The following is a 16,035-nucleotide window of genomic DNA, read 5'->3' as shown; positions in this document are numbered from 1 at the left end:
AACAAATCAAATACTAGTATTTGGTTCAAGGGTGTGACCAAGTATCACAGTGTAATTACACAGTAATACAGTGGAATAAGGCTGGAGTGAAGTTTTATTACAGGTTTATGTAATGAGATGCAGAGTAAAGGAGCCTCAAATCTTACTTTTTCTAATAAAAATAGAATGTTTAAAGCATTTCAAAATGGTTTCTATCTAATGAGATAAAATACTAATTAACATCTGTGTCATTTATTTTAAGGTTGTGGATTTGTTATATAATAATTTAACTGAGTAGATTTTTTCACAAGAAAAACTTCTTCAGATATTTCTGCGGGCTTGACATATTTTCGGTATGCAAGTATGTACATTTACATTACCATAGACCAAACATTATAGCCCATTGCTGCACTTATATATTGATGCTTATTGTCTTTATCACTACAAAATCGTCTACCTCTCTTAGCGCCATTAACAAGTCTTTACTCAAAGAACCCAGGGCTGGGGATGAGGCTGCTGGCTAGAGGAAGTGTTGCACCGTTGCACAGTGTAATCAGTGCTGCACTTTTCCTATGATGGCATAGGATGGAAAAACAGACTCAAAACCATTGCTCTGAAGACTATGACACATTATGTGAAGCAGTTATGCCTTTCCCAGTTGACGTCATGGCTAATAATAAAAAGCAGATTGTATTGTGTCAGTGAGAATGACTCTCTGGTGAAAATCATAGAGAAGAGAAAGACAAGAACAGAAAGAACACTGCCAGCAAACATACTGTACACATGCAGCAACAATTTTACAACTTAATCCACCCAGTTTAATGGAAAATTTGATCTAACCATCACCATAACCGTTTGTGTTGCCACAGCTAAGAACAAAAAGGGAGGAGGGACTGAAGTTAACTTTTTTGGCCACCAGCCACTGTGGCAGGTGGATTTTAAAATCCACTAACCACACAGGCTTTTTACCAGCCAATTTTTTTGCCTCATAAAAGGTGAAATACAGGAAATGCACAAGCATCGTTCTTGAACTTGTTAAGAATACACATTTAAGTGCTGTCAAATTATTAACAAAATCAATATTTAATTTAAATTTAATGATTTCCCCTGTCAGAGACAGTTATATACCGACTGCTCCTTTGAGTCCACAAAAAAGGAGCAAACACACTCCTCTTCCTCTTTCTCTGAGCCATACACACGACCATCACAGCAGTACATTTGTTCTGTACTGCCGTCGTAAATCAGCACCTCACGAACCTTGCCGTTATCGCCAACTATCCACTTGGTAATAAAACGTCTTCTTTTACTTTTCTTTGAATCATCCTCATCTTTTTGTTGGTTGCTTGTTTCAGCCGGCCTCTTCACCCCAGTAATGCGCTACCACATTTTTAGCTCAAATCCAAGCAAATGCTGACTTGGTTGAAATGTGAAAGAACAATTGCAAAAAAATCAAGTCTGAATCACTCAATTCTCATTGGCTGCAAAGGTGGCAGGTAGATTGACAGTTTTACCCGCAAATGGCAAAATTCACCCGGATTTGGCGTGTGGTCGGGTGTCAATTTCAGGCTGTTTAAAGTTGATAGCATCCAGCAAAGCATTGTGATTAATATTGCATTTGAAAACCTCCCTGCAGACTGGAATGTGGCCACAGGCAGCACATTTTCTGTTTGTCATGCCAATACTCAGCATGTCTTTTCACATAGCATGTTAATACTGTGATGGGAAAATATGGTGGTTAAGGCTGGATAATGTGACATCAAACAGCAGCAGCAAGTGTGTGTCCAATTGTGTTGTTAAGCAAAAAAAAAAAAAATATTAAACCCAAACAAAAATCAAAAAAACATTATTGTTATTGTTGGAAATATTACATTTATTTACAAAATAGATATATTAAGACTTTGGAATACCACTGTAGAAATAAGAGCAGGCACTGTTTAAAGCACTTTGTTTGACATTAAATGTTAACATACAGTATATTACTTTTCCTCTCAGAATTTAAAAATTTAGTTTCCAAAAAAAAAACCTTTTTCCAAAGCAACACTAAGAAAATAAATCTGCTTTATGCTTACAACATTTATCACAATTCATTTCAATCTTGAAACAGAAGAAAACCAATGATAATATATATTACATAACACAATTATCAACATTACCTTATTGTTAAATAGCAAGATGAAATGCAAACCTAAAGATAAGCTTTACGTTGAAATTCTAACTTTACACAGAAGTTTGATCATTAAAACTACACAGATGAACAACGCTTAGTGATGCCATGCACCTGTCCAAACTATACATGTTAAACAATGCAGATTGCAGATCTGCAGTCATATACAGTATACTGCACATACATATATTATACTCTTTAAACCTATGCTGATAATATCATGCTTGATCATTTAATGTCTTTTTGACATGACAGCAACCACTGCTTTTGAGAAGCAAATCATGCAGGCAAAAAACTGTCACAATAGACCTCACGTCTCCTTTGTGACAATGAGAGAGCAGAGTACAAAAAACAGGAGCCAAGCAGAGAAGGTCACTTTATATAATAGATGTTGGCTCATCTTTGTGCTGGTAGATAATGAAGTCCAGGATCACAGAGACTTGACAGGAGGGAGGATTTAAAGCATTTGGTCTGCTTTCACAATTCTGTCTCTTTTTCTTTGTCTTCACCTGTTTCTAAGTAATATTCATCATCTGTCGTCGTGTCTGAGCTGCTGTCTGAAGACTCATCAAAGGTGCTAAGGCTGGATTTATAACCTCTGGAGGGCAGATGCCCTCTGGAGGACTGGCTGTCCAATGGCTGTGGTGCTCCTGATGAGCTGGGAAAGGTAGGGGAGGAAGGGCTGGAAGGTTTGGACATGCGCCTGGACACTGGTGACAGGGGAGGCGTTGGAGGAGGGGTGGGAGGACCCTCTGTATTCCATGCGAAGTGACAAGTGTTCATGTTAGGGCTCCTTAGCCGGGCTGCCCTTGAAGTTGTGGTAGTTACAGGTGGAGAAGCAGAGACTTCTGAGCTCCAATTTGCCAAGCGCCTGGTCAGTGATCGAGGAAGAGATCTTGATCTCATTTTACCAGGGTCATTGAGGAAATATGACATTCGACAGTCCTTACTGGGCTGGTAATCACATTCTGTGGTCCAATCAGGAGTCACAGACCACTGATCCAAGTCTCTGCCAGTGCCTCCACAAGTCGAGGCAGATTCAGTGAGGTCACCCACACTCATGAACCTGGATCCAGTGGAGATGCGACCAGGCCCTGAGGGTCGACTGGACAGTACCGAACTCACAGAAAAAGATCTCCCAGGCTCAATGCCATACTTTAGGTCTGCATAGGAGGATGCCAAACATTCCTTCTCCTGTCCTTGTCCTGCACTTGGAGGACCAGTGGATGCCCGTCTTCTTCTTGAACCTCCCAGGCTGAGTCCCTCTCCCGGCTCACGTGGTGAGGGGGATTCTCCGCGACGCAGTAGCTTTGGGCTGTAGAAGACACTGTCATCTGTAACATCCGGTGAGGTAAATGGGGAGACAGGGGAAAGAGAGGAGAAGGGGGAGAACGGGCTCCTGGGACTTGATGTGGACTTCTTGAACGGAGTAGGATAATCAGCGGAGAGGTTAGGGCTACTACCAGAACTGGGATCTCTACAAGAGAGGAACTGCTTTTTCGGTATATAAACTGTCCCATTGTCTTTGTAAAAGTCAAATTGGTGCGTTGTTGGGCTGTGGATTATCAAATGAGTTTGGTCTTGACTTTTCATGTGTTCTGCACAAGCCTTTTGCTCGTCTTTCTCAGTTTCTGGAGTTGATTTGTCTGACCAGGTGTAAAGCTCATCTCCTGCCATGGGGCTCCCAGCAGCTGAGGGTGGTATGAGAGCGTGTCTGTTTTGTGTCCATCTATTTGTACCCTCGGTTCCCCTTTTATTGTCACTCAGCACCATCCCTTTCTCCTGCTCCTTCTGCTCTAGCATTTTACTACTCTCAACAGGGATATCACGGACGTCACTTGATCTACTAACAGAAGACGTTTGGAGGGCTCGCTTCCGAAATATATCATCATTAGACCATCTGGTGCTGAATGTTTGTCTAAGTCTGTTAAAGACCTGGTCCATTTTGTTATAAGTCTTGCTGGTCCTATCTGATTCGGACCTTGACAAGCTGGAGTTTGGTGTGCTGACACTTTTTTTTAATGCAAACCGGCTTCTCCTTGGGCTTTGTTCATTGTTGCCCTCTACTGAAAAAAATCGGCTTTTACCCAGTACAGTCTCCTTCATTCTTCTGTTAGACCTTTCCCCATGGGGCTGACTCTCTGCTGAGCTGCTACCACTGGAGCTCTGATCTGAATGACTATGTGGTTCTCTTGTAGCGTCTTTACTCTGCACTCTGTGTGACTGTTGACTTAAGTTGGTCTCCACAGAAACTGGTGTGTTTGCAGTATGTTGCAAAGGTTTAGGTGTGGTGTTCCTTGGGGCAGCTGTATCTACTTTAGATTTAATACTGTAAACCAGTGTCTCAGTTACACATGTTGAGGAAGAGGTGTGTGCCTTATGAAGTCTGTTGTCGACAAGTAATATCTGACTATTCTGGCGATCTTGGCTGTTCTTGCTGTGATTATTGTTGATTTGATCAGTTTCTGAAACTCCACACTTTGTACTCCCTTGGGTGGCAGTTTTGTTTTGGAAAGGCAAAGACAGGGGCTGGGGCAGGCTGATAGGCGACAGAGGGGGTTTGGACATGGGCAAGGCCATGGTTGCAACTGGATCCGTACGTATGGAGAGACGTGGGGTATAATCTGACTGAGACCTTTGGAAGAGGGGTGATCTAGGTATTATAGTCTTAGTTTCTCCCTGTGTTGACCTGGTAGACATGAGAGTGGAGTAAGGTGGGGAGCTATATCGAAGCTTATAACCACTTGAAAAATCTGGAGGGAGGGAGAGAGGAGGTGAAGAATGGCACTGAACTGTGCTAGACTCCACTGAAAGTGTTCTCTCTTGTCTGGATGTGAATAAGTCCTGTCTTCCTTGGTCAAAGATCAGAGTGTCACTAGGTCTTTGCTTAGATGTCTCTCGGTCTCTGGATGCCAAATCAACAGAGTCAGATGATAAGGATCGATACTTCCCGCCTTTCACTACCTGTATGCTTGAGGTCTTAGGGCTGGGGGAGCAAAGAGGATATGTGTTTGGACTGCTTGATCTTAGAAAGGAAAAGATGGATGGAACTTTGACGCTTTGCAGGGAACTGGAGGAAGTTACAGGGCTCGTCGGGACTTTAGATGGCTCTGGCTTCTCAACTGTGACAGGCTCAGACTGCTTCAGATCCACTGAGTCCTCCCATGTTACTCGTCTCACTCTCTTTCCCTCTACATGGGGGTGCAGTTTCTTTGGGTCGCTGTCTGGGCTGGTTGAGCTTCCCTCATTAGGACTAGAAGAGTCTGAGTAGTTGGGGCTGGTAATGATCGGGGTGGCAGGGGGGGTTAAGGGAGAGGAAACAGTGACAGGTGTTGGACAATATGCAATGGCAGGAGTGACAGGAGGAGAAAGGAAGGATGGGCTGGGGGCAGTTGTGGCTGCAGGATGGATGCCAGGTAGAAAAGAAGAGCTGGTAGAAGCAGTGGATACTGGACTGTAGTTTGTTTTAGAGGAAGCATTGCCTGTGGAAATCAGGCTGGACACAGTTTTAGGGCGGAAAGGCCTATGAACGGAAGCATAGCTTCTTTCAAAGCCAAGCGGTGTGGCATTGGCTGTGTTGGTGAATTTGGGTGTTTGGGAAGAAGAGCCAGTGTATGACGATGCATGAATATTGGTCAGTGAGGAAACTGGATGAGAGTGAAAGGAGGAACTAGTTTTAGTGTCTTTGGTTAGGGGTAGACCAGAGGTAGTTTTAGATGGAAGAGCTTGACCATTAAGAGTGTTGGTGGTAGCAAGTGAAAGAGGTGGTTTGGTAAACTTTTGAGAGTCCTTGTTGTGTGAAGATGTGGGGGTGCTGTTGGTTTTAGATGTACAATGATTATTATTGTAGTTGTTGCTGCTCTCAGAGGGTGTATTTGAGCTCTTGGGATTTAGCAAAGTAGGCATTATTTCAGTTACATTTGCTTTAAATGAACTACTATTTACATCATGCCTGCTAAGATCTTTAGGGTGAGTCAATGTTTGCTCTGTAGCTCTGCTAATTTTAGAACCAGACAAAACACCAGGCAAACTATGAGTCTTTTGTGGTTCTCTGTTGTTTAAATTTGTGCCATACTGCTGATTGACAAGTCTGTTTGACAACCTGTCTGATTTATGGTCAGGTGAATCCACAGCATTTCTTTGTTTGAGGTTGTAAGTTCCTCCCTGTGTCTGCATAAAAAGGTTCATGTTACCTTTGAAAACTGACTCTGTTGTGTTATTGTTGTCTCTGTTTTCGGGGATTTGACTACTGAACATTTTGTTGTCAGTTGAACCTGAAGAGGACAAGTCTCTATGATAACTGAAGGGTGTGTTTGGTTTTTCTTTGATGTTCATTGTATCATTGGGGATTAGAGGGGAACTGCCTTCCTGAGTAACTTGTTTCCACCAGGTAGTGGATGTCAGGGTGGTCCTTCTAGGAAGGGAATGGGTCATTTGGAAGGCAGAACGGTCATATGGGGAATGTCTGTGTGAGGAGTCAGAGCTCTCTGAGAATATGTTTGTACTTTTCTCCAAACCCCTGCAGTTCTCTTGCCTCTCTGATGGTTGTCTACTTAGAAATGCCTGTTTGGAAGATAAAAGACCGGACTGGGTTCTATTCATCATTTGAGGTTGTTGGGAAAAGGGGGCGTCTTTGTTCATGGGTGAAGCTGAAAAGAAGTGTGTTTCCAATTTGTTTCTTTCTCTTTGATTGGAGGATGATGGGGTATTGGTAGGCCCAGTTTCAGTTGTCCTATAAGAAAAGGACGATGGAGAGAGCAGGGGCTTGGACCTCTCTTGCCCATTATCATTGAGAAAGGGTTGAGCTAGGTGTGTTGTGAATAGTTCTCCATCTTGATCACTTGGCGAACTTCTCAGAGGTGAAGGATTGATCTCAGAGAGGATGGAGGTTGCATTAGAGTTCCTACCATTTGAGTTGAATCTTCTTAAAGACAGAAGCAGACTGCTTGTTGTTGGTTTTGAGCTTAGAGATGAAAGTCCTCCTTGATGACCAGTTTGTGGATTCCTCCTTTGTTCATTTGGATCAAGGGAAAGGGGAGACATGAGAGATGCAGTTGTTGGTACATGGCTTAAAGCGCCTGCATCCATTTTTCTATTGTCAATCCTTCCAGAGTTTACATCCAAAGAGACAGTCTGGATAATTTTTCTCTTAGAGTCATAGTCCAAGCTTGCAGGACCACTCTTAGTTGACCAGCCCACTGTATTCCTCCTGGTACCCAGAAATGGCACCTTTAATTGAGCCTGCGATCCATCTATCAATGACCTGTCCACAGTCTCCTGGAAGCGTTCATGTGCACGATTTGCCACATCTTGTAAATTCCCCTGGGATTCCGAATTGCCATTTCCTTCAGGTCTTTTGGGCCGTCTTAGTCGGCTACTCCAGTGTGGTGCAAGAACTGTTACCACAGTGGAAGACAACATGGTTCCAGTAGGGTTGGATAATTCCACAAGATCAGTATGTTTCCCAAGCTTTGTATGGTCTTTTATATCTTCTTCTAACTCAACGGATCTAGTGCCAGTCCTTGGTTGCGGCCCACATGGAAGTATGTGCAAGCCATTACACTCATGTGGTCCAAACTCTCTATTTGAGAAACTGTGAGTTATACTCAAGTCCTTGGTAGTTGTTTGTCCATTAACCTGTTGAAAAAAAAAAAATCAGTGCAAGTCTCCAGATATTGTAAACTATGTTTTTGCCAAACATCTGGAATCTTCATTATAAATGAACGTTTTAAAATGAATTTTTACATCTAACAATTCATATGACCTCACATTATGCCACACTATGTTTTCGTATTGAAACCACATATCATCTATGTGTAATGTTATTGTAAAAGCCTAAACATTTTTTATATTTTTTTATTTATATTTTTTCATATCATACCAATGCAAAGTACTTGCCTGCTGAAGTAAAATACTTTTTGGCATTTACATTAAGTATGCAACAGTGGCCTGCTATCTGAATTGCAAATTGTGTGCTGGGGAGGCCAGATCATTGCTAAAGCTTCAGTTAACATGGTGTAGCTATGTAAGAGATCCAGGCCTTGACAAACAAGTTATTTTGAAATATGTGAGATTTCTAAGGACACGCACACAAATGCACACACACCCTGTAAAATAATAATCAATCTGATGTTTACAAGAGTATGCAATGCCACCTATCTGTTTTTCACAGATAACTTCTTCATAAGGCTTTTTAAAGAATTTCAGTAGCTTTTAACTTGTTGCATACTCTAAGTACTGTATTGATTGGTTGGGAATATTTTGGATTGACTGGGAATGAAAGATGCAATTTAACAATTGTTTTTAGATGGTATTCTATGTTATGATTCCAGCATCTGCCCTAAAACATGACAAAAAGTGTTCTTACCTGACAGCTGCTGTTCTCAGTCTCAGTCCTCTGTGTTTCAGTTAAACTGGCAGAACAGGAGAGAGCAGACATGAAAACTATTAGTAGGGCTGGGCCATATGGACTAGAACTCATATTGCGGTATTTTTCAGCTGAATAGCGATACACGATATATATCTCAGTATTTTTTACGAGTGGGCTAAATGTTCAATTGTAATTAAAAAGCCACATGTGAGATGTCATAAGAACTTTTATTAAAACACATTTATCAAAATAAAATAAAAAGAAAGGGTTTCCTTTCCCATTTGAAAATATAGAGCTGTAAAAAAATCTGAGAGAAAGCTCCTTTTGTTGTTTTCAACAACAGTAACAGAGGGAGGGAGAGAAAGAGCTTATACAAAAGAGGGAGCGTGCGATGGACTTAAGTGTATGACAGAAAAACTTTCTTTGACCATGAAGCCGACTGTTACTGTACGATTCTCTGGTTTATCAGTGACGTGTATGAACTACACTGCAAAGTGGATGCTCTACTCACAAAGTGACAGCTGTCTCATTATTAATGGGTCCAGCACGGGTTGAATGCGCACCGGCAGTCACAGGCATTACATACATCTGGTGTATGTATTGTCTGTATTGTCAATTCGCTGCATTTTAATGAACTATGATAATCTGGCCATGGGTCACATCTCTCACCCATGTCCAGCAGTCGTCGTTTCACACGATATTACGCATAGAACTGAAGTTACTTGCATCCAGTAACTACTGTTTTTCAGAGTTTTTCGCCGTGGCGGCCGCCACAACAGAGGATTCCCAGCGGGAACACTGGTACAAATACAGGTTTTCCTCTCATGCTTAACAAAATATACAGCTGCTTGTGCTAATAACAATAAAAACTGTAGACAAATGTCAACGGTGTGGACCGAGCTGCTGCAGGAGTGCCTGTGAGTGCCTGTATTTGAGTGGGTGCGCAGAGAGGGAGTGATACAAACACAGGCACGGCTTTACAGAAGAAAGGTGTTGTGTAACCCAACATTAAACTATATTGACATTAACGGCATTGTCTAATCGCATATCTCGCTTAAAATATATATATCAATATAAAAAGGTCAAATATCGATATACCGCTCAACCCTAACTATTAGGCATACTAGTTATGATTACACCTGTCACTTAACTGTAGATTGGACATATTGTTCGGTATGCAAAAGATGTTCTGGTTACCCTACATATGAACCTTGAAAAAACCCTGAAATTATGAATATGGTTTACATATTTGTTGCAGAATAAAGGTTTACAGAAATATGCTTTTTTATTGTTATTGCTAGACGTGTAATGCAATTCATAAATGAAGGTTGTAAGCAATAAATATGACATATTATCCAGATGATGTGAGTGTTGCTTTCATTCATCGCTTTAAGTTGTACTGTTGTACGCGTTTATAGGAAAATACTTTCAGTGATATGTAATGGACACTTTACTTGTTTGAGAATCATAAATAAGCCAGAGGAAAGAACGCCAGTGTAAAATCTTAGCCTTTAATGTGAATTGTGCAATGTTTGATATTGAGATTTGGGAAGTGGAAATAAACAGTTTCATAATTTGAATGCAGATAAAAAATATCTCAGCTATAAAGCTTCAATAAAAGTGTTACTTCTGCTTTAAAAATATCACATTTCACACGGGCCCACTCAGTCTTCCTGTGCTCTATTTAGGGCTTCATCGGCTAATCGATTTTTAAATCGTGATTACGATTTCTGCTCCTAACGATCCCAAAAACAGAGTAATCGAGAAAAACGATAATTTTGCACATTACGTTTTGCAAGTCAACTCTTATTTTGTCCGGTGTTCTGAATGGAGAAAAAAAAGGCTCAGACAGGAAAAGTATTAGCGGGAAATTTCACAGTTCAAGGTGTTTTCACTGTTGATTTGTTTAACTGTTTCACTGTTGTTGTTTTTAATTTCAATAATTACGTCTTTCCAAAAGACGATTGTGTAAAATAATCGTGATTTCAATATTGACCAAAATAATCGTGATTATGATTCTTTCTATAATCGAGCAGCCCCAGCTCTACTGTAATGTTTTTGTGTGAAACATTTGAGGGATTAGATGTCTCACATTAGTCACAGCAATGCTGATCCAACAGGATGGTCAACATTCTTCTCCCCTTTGTCACTCTCTCTTTACTAAATTGTTTTCTCACCGTCACATGTGCACATTAAAGTCACACCTCATAAGTATTCCTGAAAACACTTACAAGGTATTTTTATGTTTGACATGATAGCACACGGATCACTCATGGGTGTACTGTACACACACAAGATCACACTCAGTGCAAGATGTCTATATAAGGTCATGTTGAATGGTATGTAAAGACTGCAGGTGGCTAGCAGACAGTTAAAGGGGTGTGTTCTCTATTGAACCAATAAAGCCAGTTTGATCAAAGACCTCTATTGATAAGGTGTTATGTAATCTCTGGGACAAATTGCATTACAAGCATGCAAATATGCTCAAGGGAAGGTGCTCATACACCTTCTCCACCACGCTCAATGTCAAAAGCAATTATTATGTCATATCAGATTATCTATAAAGAAAAAGTTAAATATTTCTAACCTGTTTTCTTGCATTGCTAAATTGAGGAAGCACAATCACGCAAAAACATCGGCCCACAGGTAAATGATTTGTGATAAGGTAGGTAAGGAAGGTAAAGTCGGGCTTCCTGAAACGGCGGTACAAGCTTCTTATCTTCCTATACTGGATACCAGGGCATGTAGCGTTAAGTTACAACACAAACAAATACACTGTTAACTCATAGACAGACAAATGCACATGAATGCAATCATATCCGATCCACTCATAGGAGTCACAAAATTAAGTGCACTTCCCTGTTTATGCAAGGAGGTGATGATCACTTTCAGATAGTGTGTCACAATCTTAGTATGCAGTATGCAGACAGGGTTCAATGGTTCAGTTAATGTTTGACTAAATGCTGGGAAAGACTTTTCAAAGAGAGTTTCAAGATTTCAGTAACTCTGAGAACAACCATTAGTGCCAGGTGTACCTATTCCAGACCTCAGAAAGAGCTCCCGGGACATTGGTCTGTACAGCTTACCGACACCCCATTGTTGAGAAAGTTTAGTGAATGGCAAAACTCATTTAAGATTTGGGGCAGTGGTGGTCTAAAGGTTAGAGTAGCGAGCTTGTGAACGGGAAGTCATTGGTTCAATCGACAGGATAAATCTGGGTGGGGGAAAGTGAAAGAGCAGCACTTGCCCCTCCCTCATTACCACCACTGTAGTGCTCTTGAGCAAGGCCCCTAACCCCAACCACTCCAGTGGAGCTGCTCAGTGGCCAGCAGATCAGACTGTGGTTGTACTGGGCAGCTTCCAGGTATAAATTTGGGTGTAACTGTGTGAATGTGATCAGAGCATTCCTGCAAAAGAGAGCCTTCCCTGATTAAATAAAAGGTTAAAAAAAGAAGAAGAAGATAACAAGCAGCTAACGAATACATTATGTAAATTACAAATCAGCACGGAGTTTCATTAACACTTGTCTCAGGGTAAATCTATTCTTGTCCTTGCTTACCTGTGCAGACAGGGGTCTGAATTCTTCTTGAGTCTTAGCTCTGGTTTGTCAAGGCCTGGGTTTATGGAGAGTCTCAAGAAGAGGCGGGAGGTGAAGCTGGCTCCAATGGGCTTCTGAGTCTGGACATTTGAATCACCACAATGACCAGCTTCTTCCTTTCTTAGTCTGTCCAACTTTAATATTAGTGCTGTAATAGATTCAAGATTGGGGATTATGTTCTGGCCCTAATAGAACCTAACCCTAAGGCTAAGTAGATTACTGCAGTGCACAGACATACACTTTGCATATTAAATGTTGTGCATTTGTCTGATGTGTGTGTGTGTGTGTGTGTGTGTACGCATGTCACCTTTGTGTGTTTCTTCCTGTCTGATGGCTGATGGGTGACATTGCTGTTTATTTGGGGTTTCATCATCATGGTGACATTCCTGCTTGAATCTTTCATCGTATGTTTCATCCTGCTGTTGTCTGAAAGAAAAAAGAAAAAATAAACACCGGAGAAGTTGATGGAATTAATTTACATTAATTATAACGATCAACTAATAAATTAAGACTTTTACTCATGCAAAAATGCAAAAGATTGGCTGGTTCCAGCCCTTAAACCACCGGCCAAGGTACAGCGCCACACTGAAGAAGCTAAGCAGTAAGTGCCTTGCTAAAGGGCATTTCCAAAGTGGGCAAGATCAAGCTGATTTATGGTCAACACAAGGATTTAATGGCGTATTTCCAGCGGCTTGCATATGCTCCACAGCTACACCATAAGCCCTAAATGCATTTTGTAAAGATGTCAGAAAATAGTTAAAAATATATTGCTAGAGCCCGAGGTTACGGGTTAATAGTGTTAAACGTTCATCAAAACGAAATTCAAACATGCCATGCTTCCCTTATATTATCAGTTCTACAGTGCTGCACTGGTAAGCAGTAGTTATTTAACAAATCCACTCTGCTCACTTTCTCTTACAACCAGAGAACAGAACTAAAACACCCACTCACACAGTCACTAAAACATGCACATTTACTGCTGCAACCCAACGCTCAACCCACGCTACTAAGCCAACGGCTGAGCACGATGATGACACCAGAACAAAGATGAGGCGGTTGTCTAAAATATATCAATAAATATCAATGTACGTGTCACTGCAACCTTTGTTCGTTTGACATGACAAATGAAATGACAGCAACAGTCTGCCACGGTACATTCCAGGATACCTTTCTCTCTTTTTAATCTGATTCAGCAGTTTTTAAGAGTCTTTATGTAACCTGTGGTGCTTTGACTGATCACAAAGTGATACAGTTGCCAGATACGTTTTTTTATTTTTTATTATTATAATTAGCTTTTTTTTTTCTCTCTCTCTCTCTCTCAACTGACCGACAGTCTACAGTATTTCAGTTTTTTTTATCATTTGAGAAAGGCTGTTAAAACAAGATTTTGTCTTAATCCGGCTCCTTTTCGATCATGGATATGTAATGTGATATAGCAAATAATTTGTGGTCCGATTATAAAAAGTATCTGCTTCCATGAGCGAAACAATGTGAAGCAAAGTGAAAGTGAACCATTTTGATTTTTCTTTCTCAACCTTTCTTAATAACAAGGACAGTGTCTGCCACTCCTTATCCACCTTGCCTTCAGGGGCAACTCGCTGGCCTCATTAGAGCTTAATCTCAGTTAGGTTATTATAAAAGCCTGACATGACATGGCATGAGAGAGAAGCAGGGATAACTATGAGGAGGGAGGGAGATTTTTATGCTATTCAACAGCTACTTCAGTGCCAAGGCCAACACGCCTTCCATGTGGATGGTACAGAGTGTTTTGTTGTTAGTCCTGCCTCTACCTGAGGCAACATAAGAATTAATATCGCACCACACCAATATTAGTGCTTGTAAACCGGTAGGTAACCATTAGGGATGCACCGATTGTGGAATTCTGGGCTGATACAGATTTACAATTTTTGTTGTAATTTATTCTACTATTTTGTGCGATTTCTAGGAACTCCTGCAGTACAAGTATTACCAGTTGGGAATCACCAAGAGAGTTGATCGGCATAAAATCAATCAACAACAATTGTGATAATTAATTAATGGAATAAGTCTTTCTTTAGTTTCATGTATTCAAATGTGAGGATTTCCTGCGTTCTTCTATTTTACATAAAACATAAAATCTAATCTAAATCTTAGTTGTTTATAAAAAAAGTTACATTAAAAGTGAAATCAATCTTAGTGATTATTGACCTCTAATCCTGTGTTAAACAAAACATAAACAAATTGCATCCACTGGTCAACACCGCAGCCATGTAGGGTGCATGTTTTCTGGACAGTGTAAACTATGTCGGAGTTTGTTTTGATAGTTTGCAAGCTGATGAATACTTGTTATCTTTGTAAGGCTCTTTGGGCTGCTCTGTTATTCCCAGTGTGTCTCATACAAATATGTTGGTATATTCTTCACTTGAGGTCAGCCTCGCTGTGGGTGTGTGCCCATATCTGCCATCAAACACTTACATAACCACCTGGAACCAGCCTGAACTAAAGCGTGGGTGTGTACTCAACTGAACACAAAACGAATGTAATGTTCCAGCTACCGCAACTAATTTACACCCTGAACTTCTTCTTAAGATTCATCAAAACACAACTTAATTACATTGCAATGACTACATGAGTGGTAACAAAAGGTGGCCAGGACAAAATGAGACTTGTTCTGTTTGCTGTGCCACACCTTCGGTGTCTGTCAGACTTCCAGGTGAACTATTCATCTTTGAGCCTATAGATGGGTAGATAGTAGATAGCTTTGGAGGGTATTAGCAGGAGGATGTGCAGATAATCAACAGAGGTAGGACTCTAGACATGCACAGACAGCAGCATTGCGTATCCATGGCAGTAACTTTGTCAAACTTCAGGCCTGGATCTGCATGTATGAGCTTGCCTGCTAAGCCACTGAGACTGAACTAAAATACATCAACCTATGATGCTGGTTTACATGGTTTGGTGTTAGTTTGGTTTATGACACCTATGCAGGCTCAGGTGTGCATGTTAGGTAGCTATAAAAAAAGAAAAGGATAGGCTACATAATACATTCAGACATGATAGGCCTACAAAATAGATACAGTCGCCAGTCCAAACGGTACGTTCAGAATCTAATTGGATATTTCCTACATTCAATCTCTGGAAGTAAACTTTAGCCCAGACGTGTGACGAATAGGGGTTATAAAAAGGGCCACACCAAACCTAAGTCAAAAAGATGCCAATTTGCGAGAGGAAAAGGTTTGATACAAATTGCTAGCAGCTTTATCCAAAATAGCACTGTAAACATATTTTTGTCCACCTTCAACTTTCTTCCCAAGTTATTCCCGCCTCCTTTTGCTGTCAAACACGGTCACCATATGGTGGTCAGTTTCGAGCGGTGAACCAAATGTAAAACGTTAAATTAACGGAAAAGCTTAATGCCGAATTTACTCAAACTAGGACATGAATCGTGAGACGTTTTCGTTTGACTGTGAGAGTTTCCATACACGCGTTGGTACCGTAAACATACACATTATACACCCAGTTCGGCGTGGGTTTCTCTCCGTGCAAGGGAACACCTCGCATCGCGACGTAAAAGTCTCTCCAGCAAGCAAACAGAGACATAAAAAGTGCGTAGCAACATTTAACAGGTCGATAAGAAGCACAATAGAAACAGTATAGTTACAAAGTCGTTGGTAAAATTCCCTTTAAATACATTTTTACCTACCTTGCAGTTGTAGTCCGTGTTGCTGCTCGTGATGTCCTGTTTGGCGTAGCTGTGTCTCCTCCTCCTACAACTCGGAGCTCCAGCTCTCCTGCGTCACTTGACATCGTATTTTAACCGGTTCAGTAAGCCTTCATTATTTGGGCTGACAAGGCAGTGCATCCTAAAAATGTCGTGTGTTTAACAGCAACAGACCTGTGAACAGGCATGGCATGCCAATGTCGCTGTGAAGGTGAAAGTTCAAC

The 16,035-nt window shown here is 41.0% G+C and overlaps 1 protein-coding gene across 2 annotated transcripts; it reads right to left on the bottom strand.

Annotated features, from left to right (window-relative positions):
* Positions 1–1,828: 1,828 nt before the first annotated feature.
* On the bottom strand, positions 1,829–16,027 carry zmp:0000000991 (uncharacterized threonine-rich GPI-anchored glycoprotein PJ4664.02). 2 transcript variants are annotated; one of them, XM_039790289.1, is made up of 5 exons: positions 15,794–16,027; positions 12,419–12,537; positions 12,073–12,259; positions 8,511–8,556; positions 1,829–7,780 (listed from the first exon to the last, which is right to left on the bottom strand). In XM_039790289.1, exons 1-5 carry the CDS (start codon positions 15,895–15,897, stop codon positions 2,621–2,623), a joined length of 5,616 nt encoding a protein of 1,871 aa, XP_039646223.1. In that variant the 5' UTR covers positions 15,898–16,027; the 3' UTR covers positions 1,829–2,620. The 2 variants fall into 2 exon arrangements, with proteins under 2 accessions (XP_039646223.1, XP_039646224.1); XM_039790290.1 differs by lacking the exons at positions 12,073–12,259; positions 15,794–16,027.
* Between the last annotated feature and the right edge of the window lie 8 nt (positions 16,028–16,035).

The sequence above is a fragment of the Perca fluviatilis genome, chromosome 22 (assembly GCF_010015445.1).
Source record: "Perca fluviatilis chromosome 22, GENO_Pfluv_1.0, whole genome shotgun sequence".
NCBI lineage: Eukaryota > Metazoa > Chordata > Actinopteri > Perciformes > Percidae > Perca > Perca fluviatilis.
This window is presented reverse-complemented; position numbering and strand designations above follow the sequence as displayed.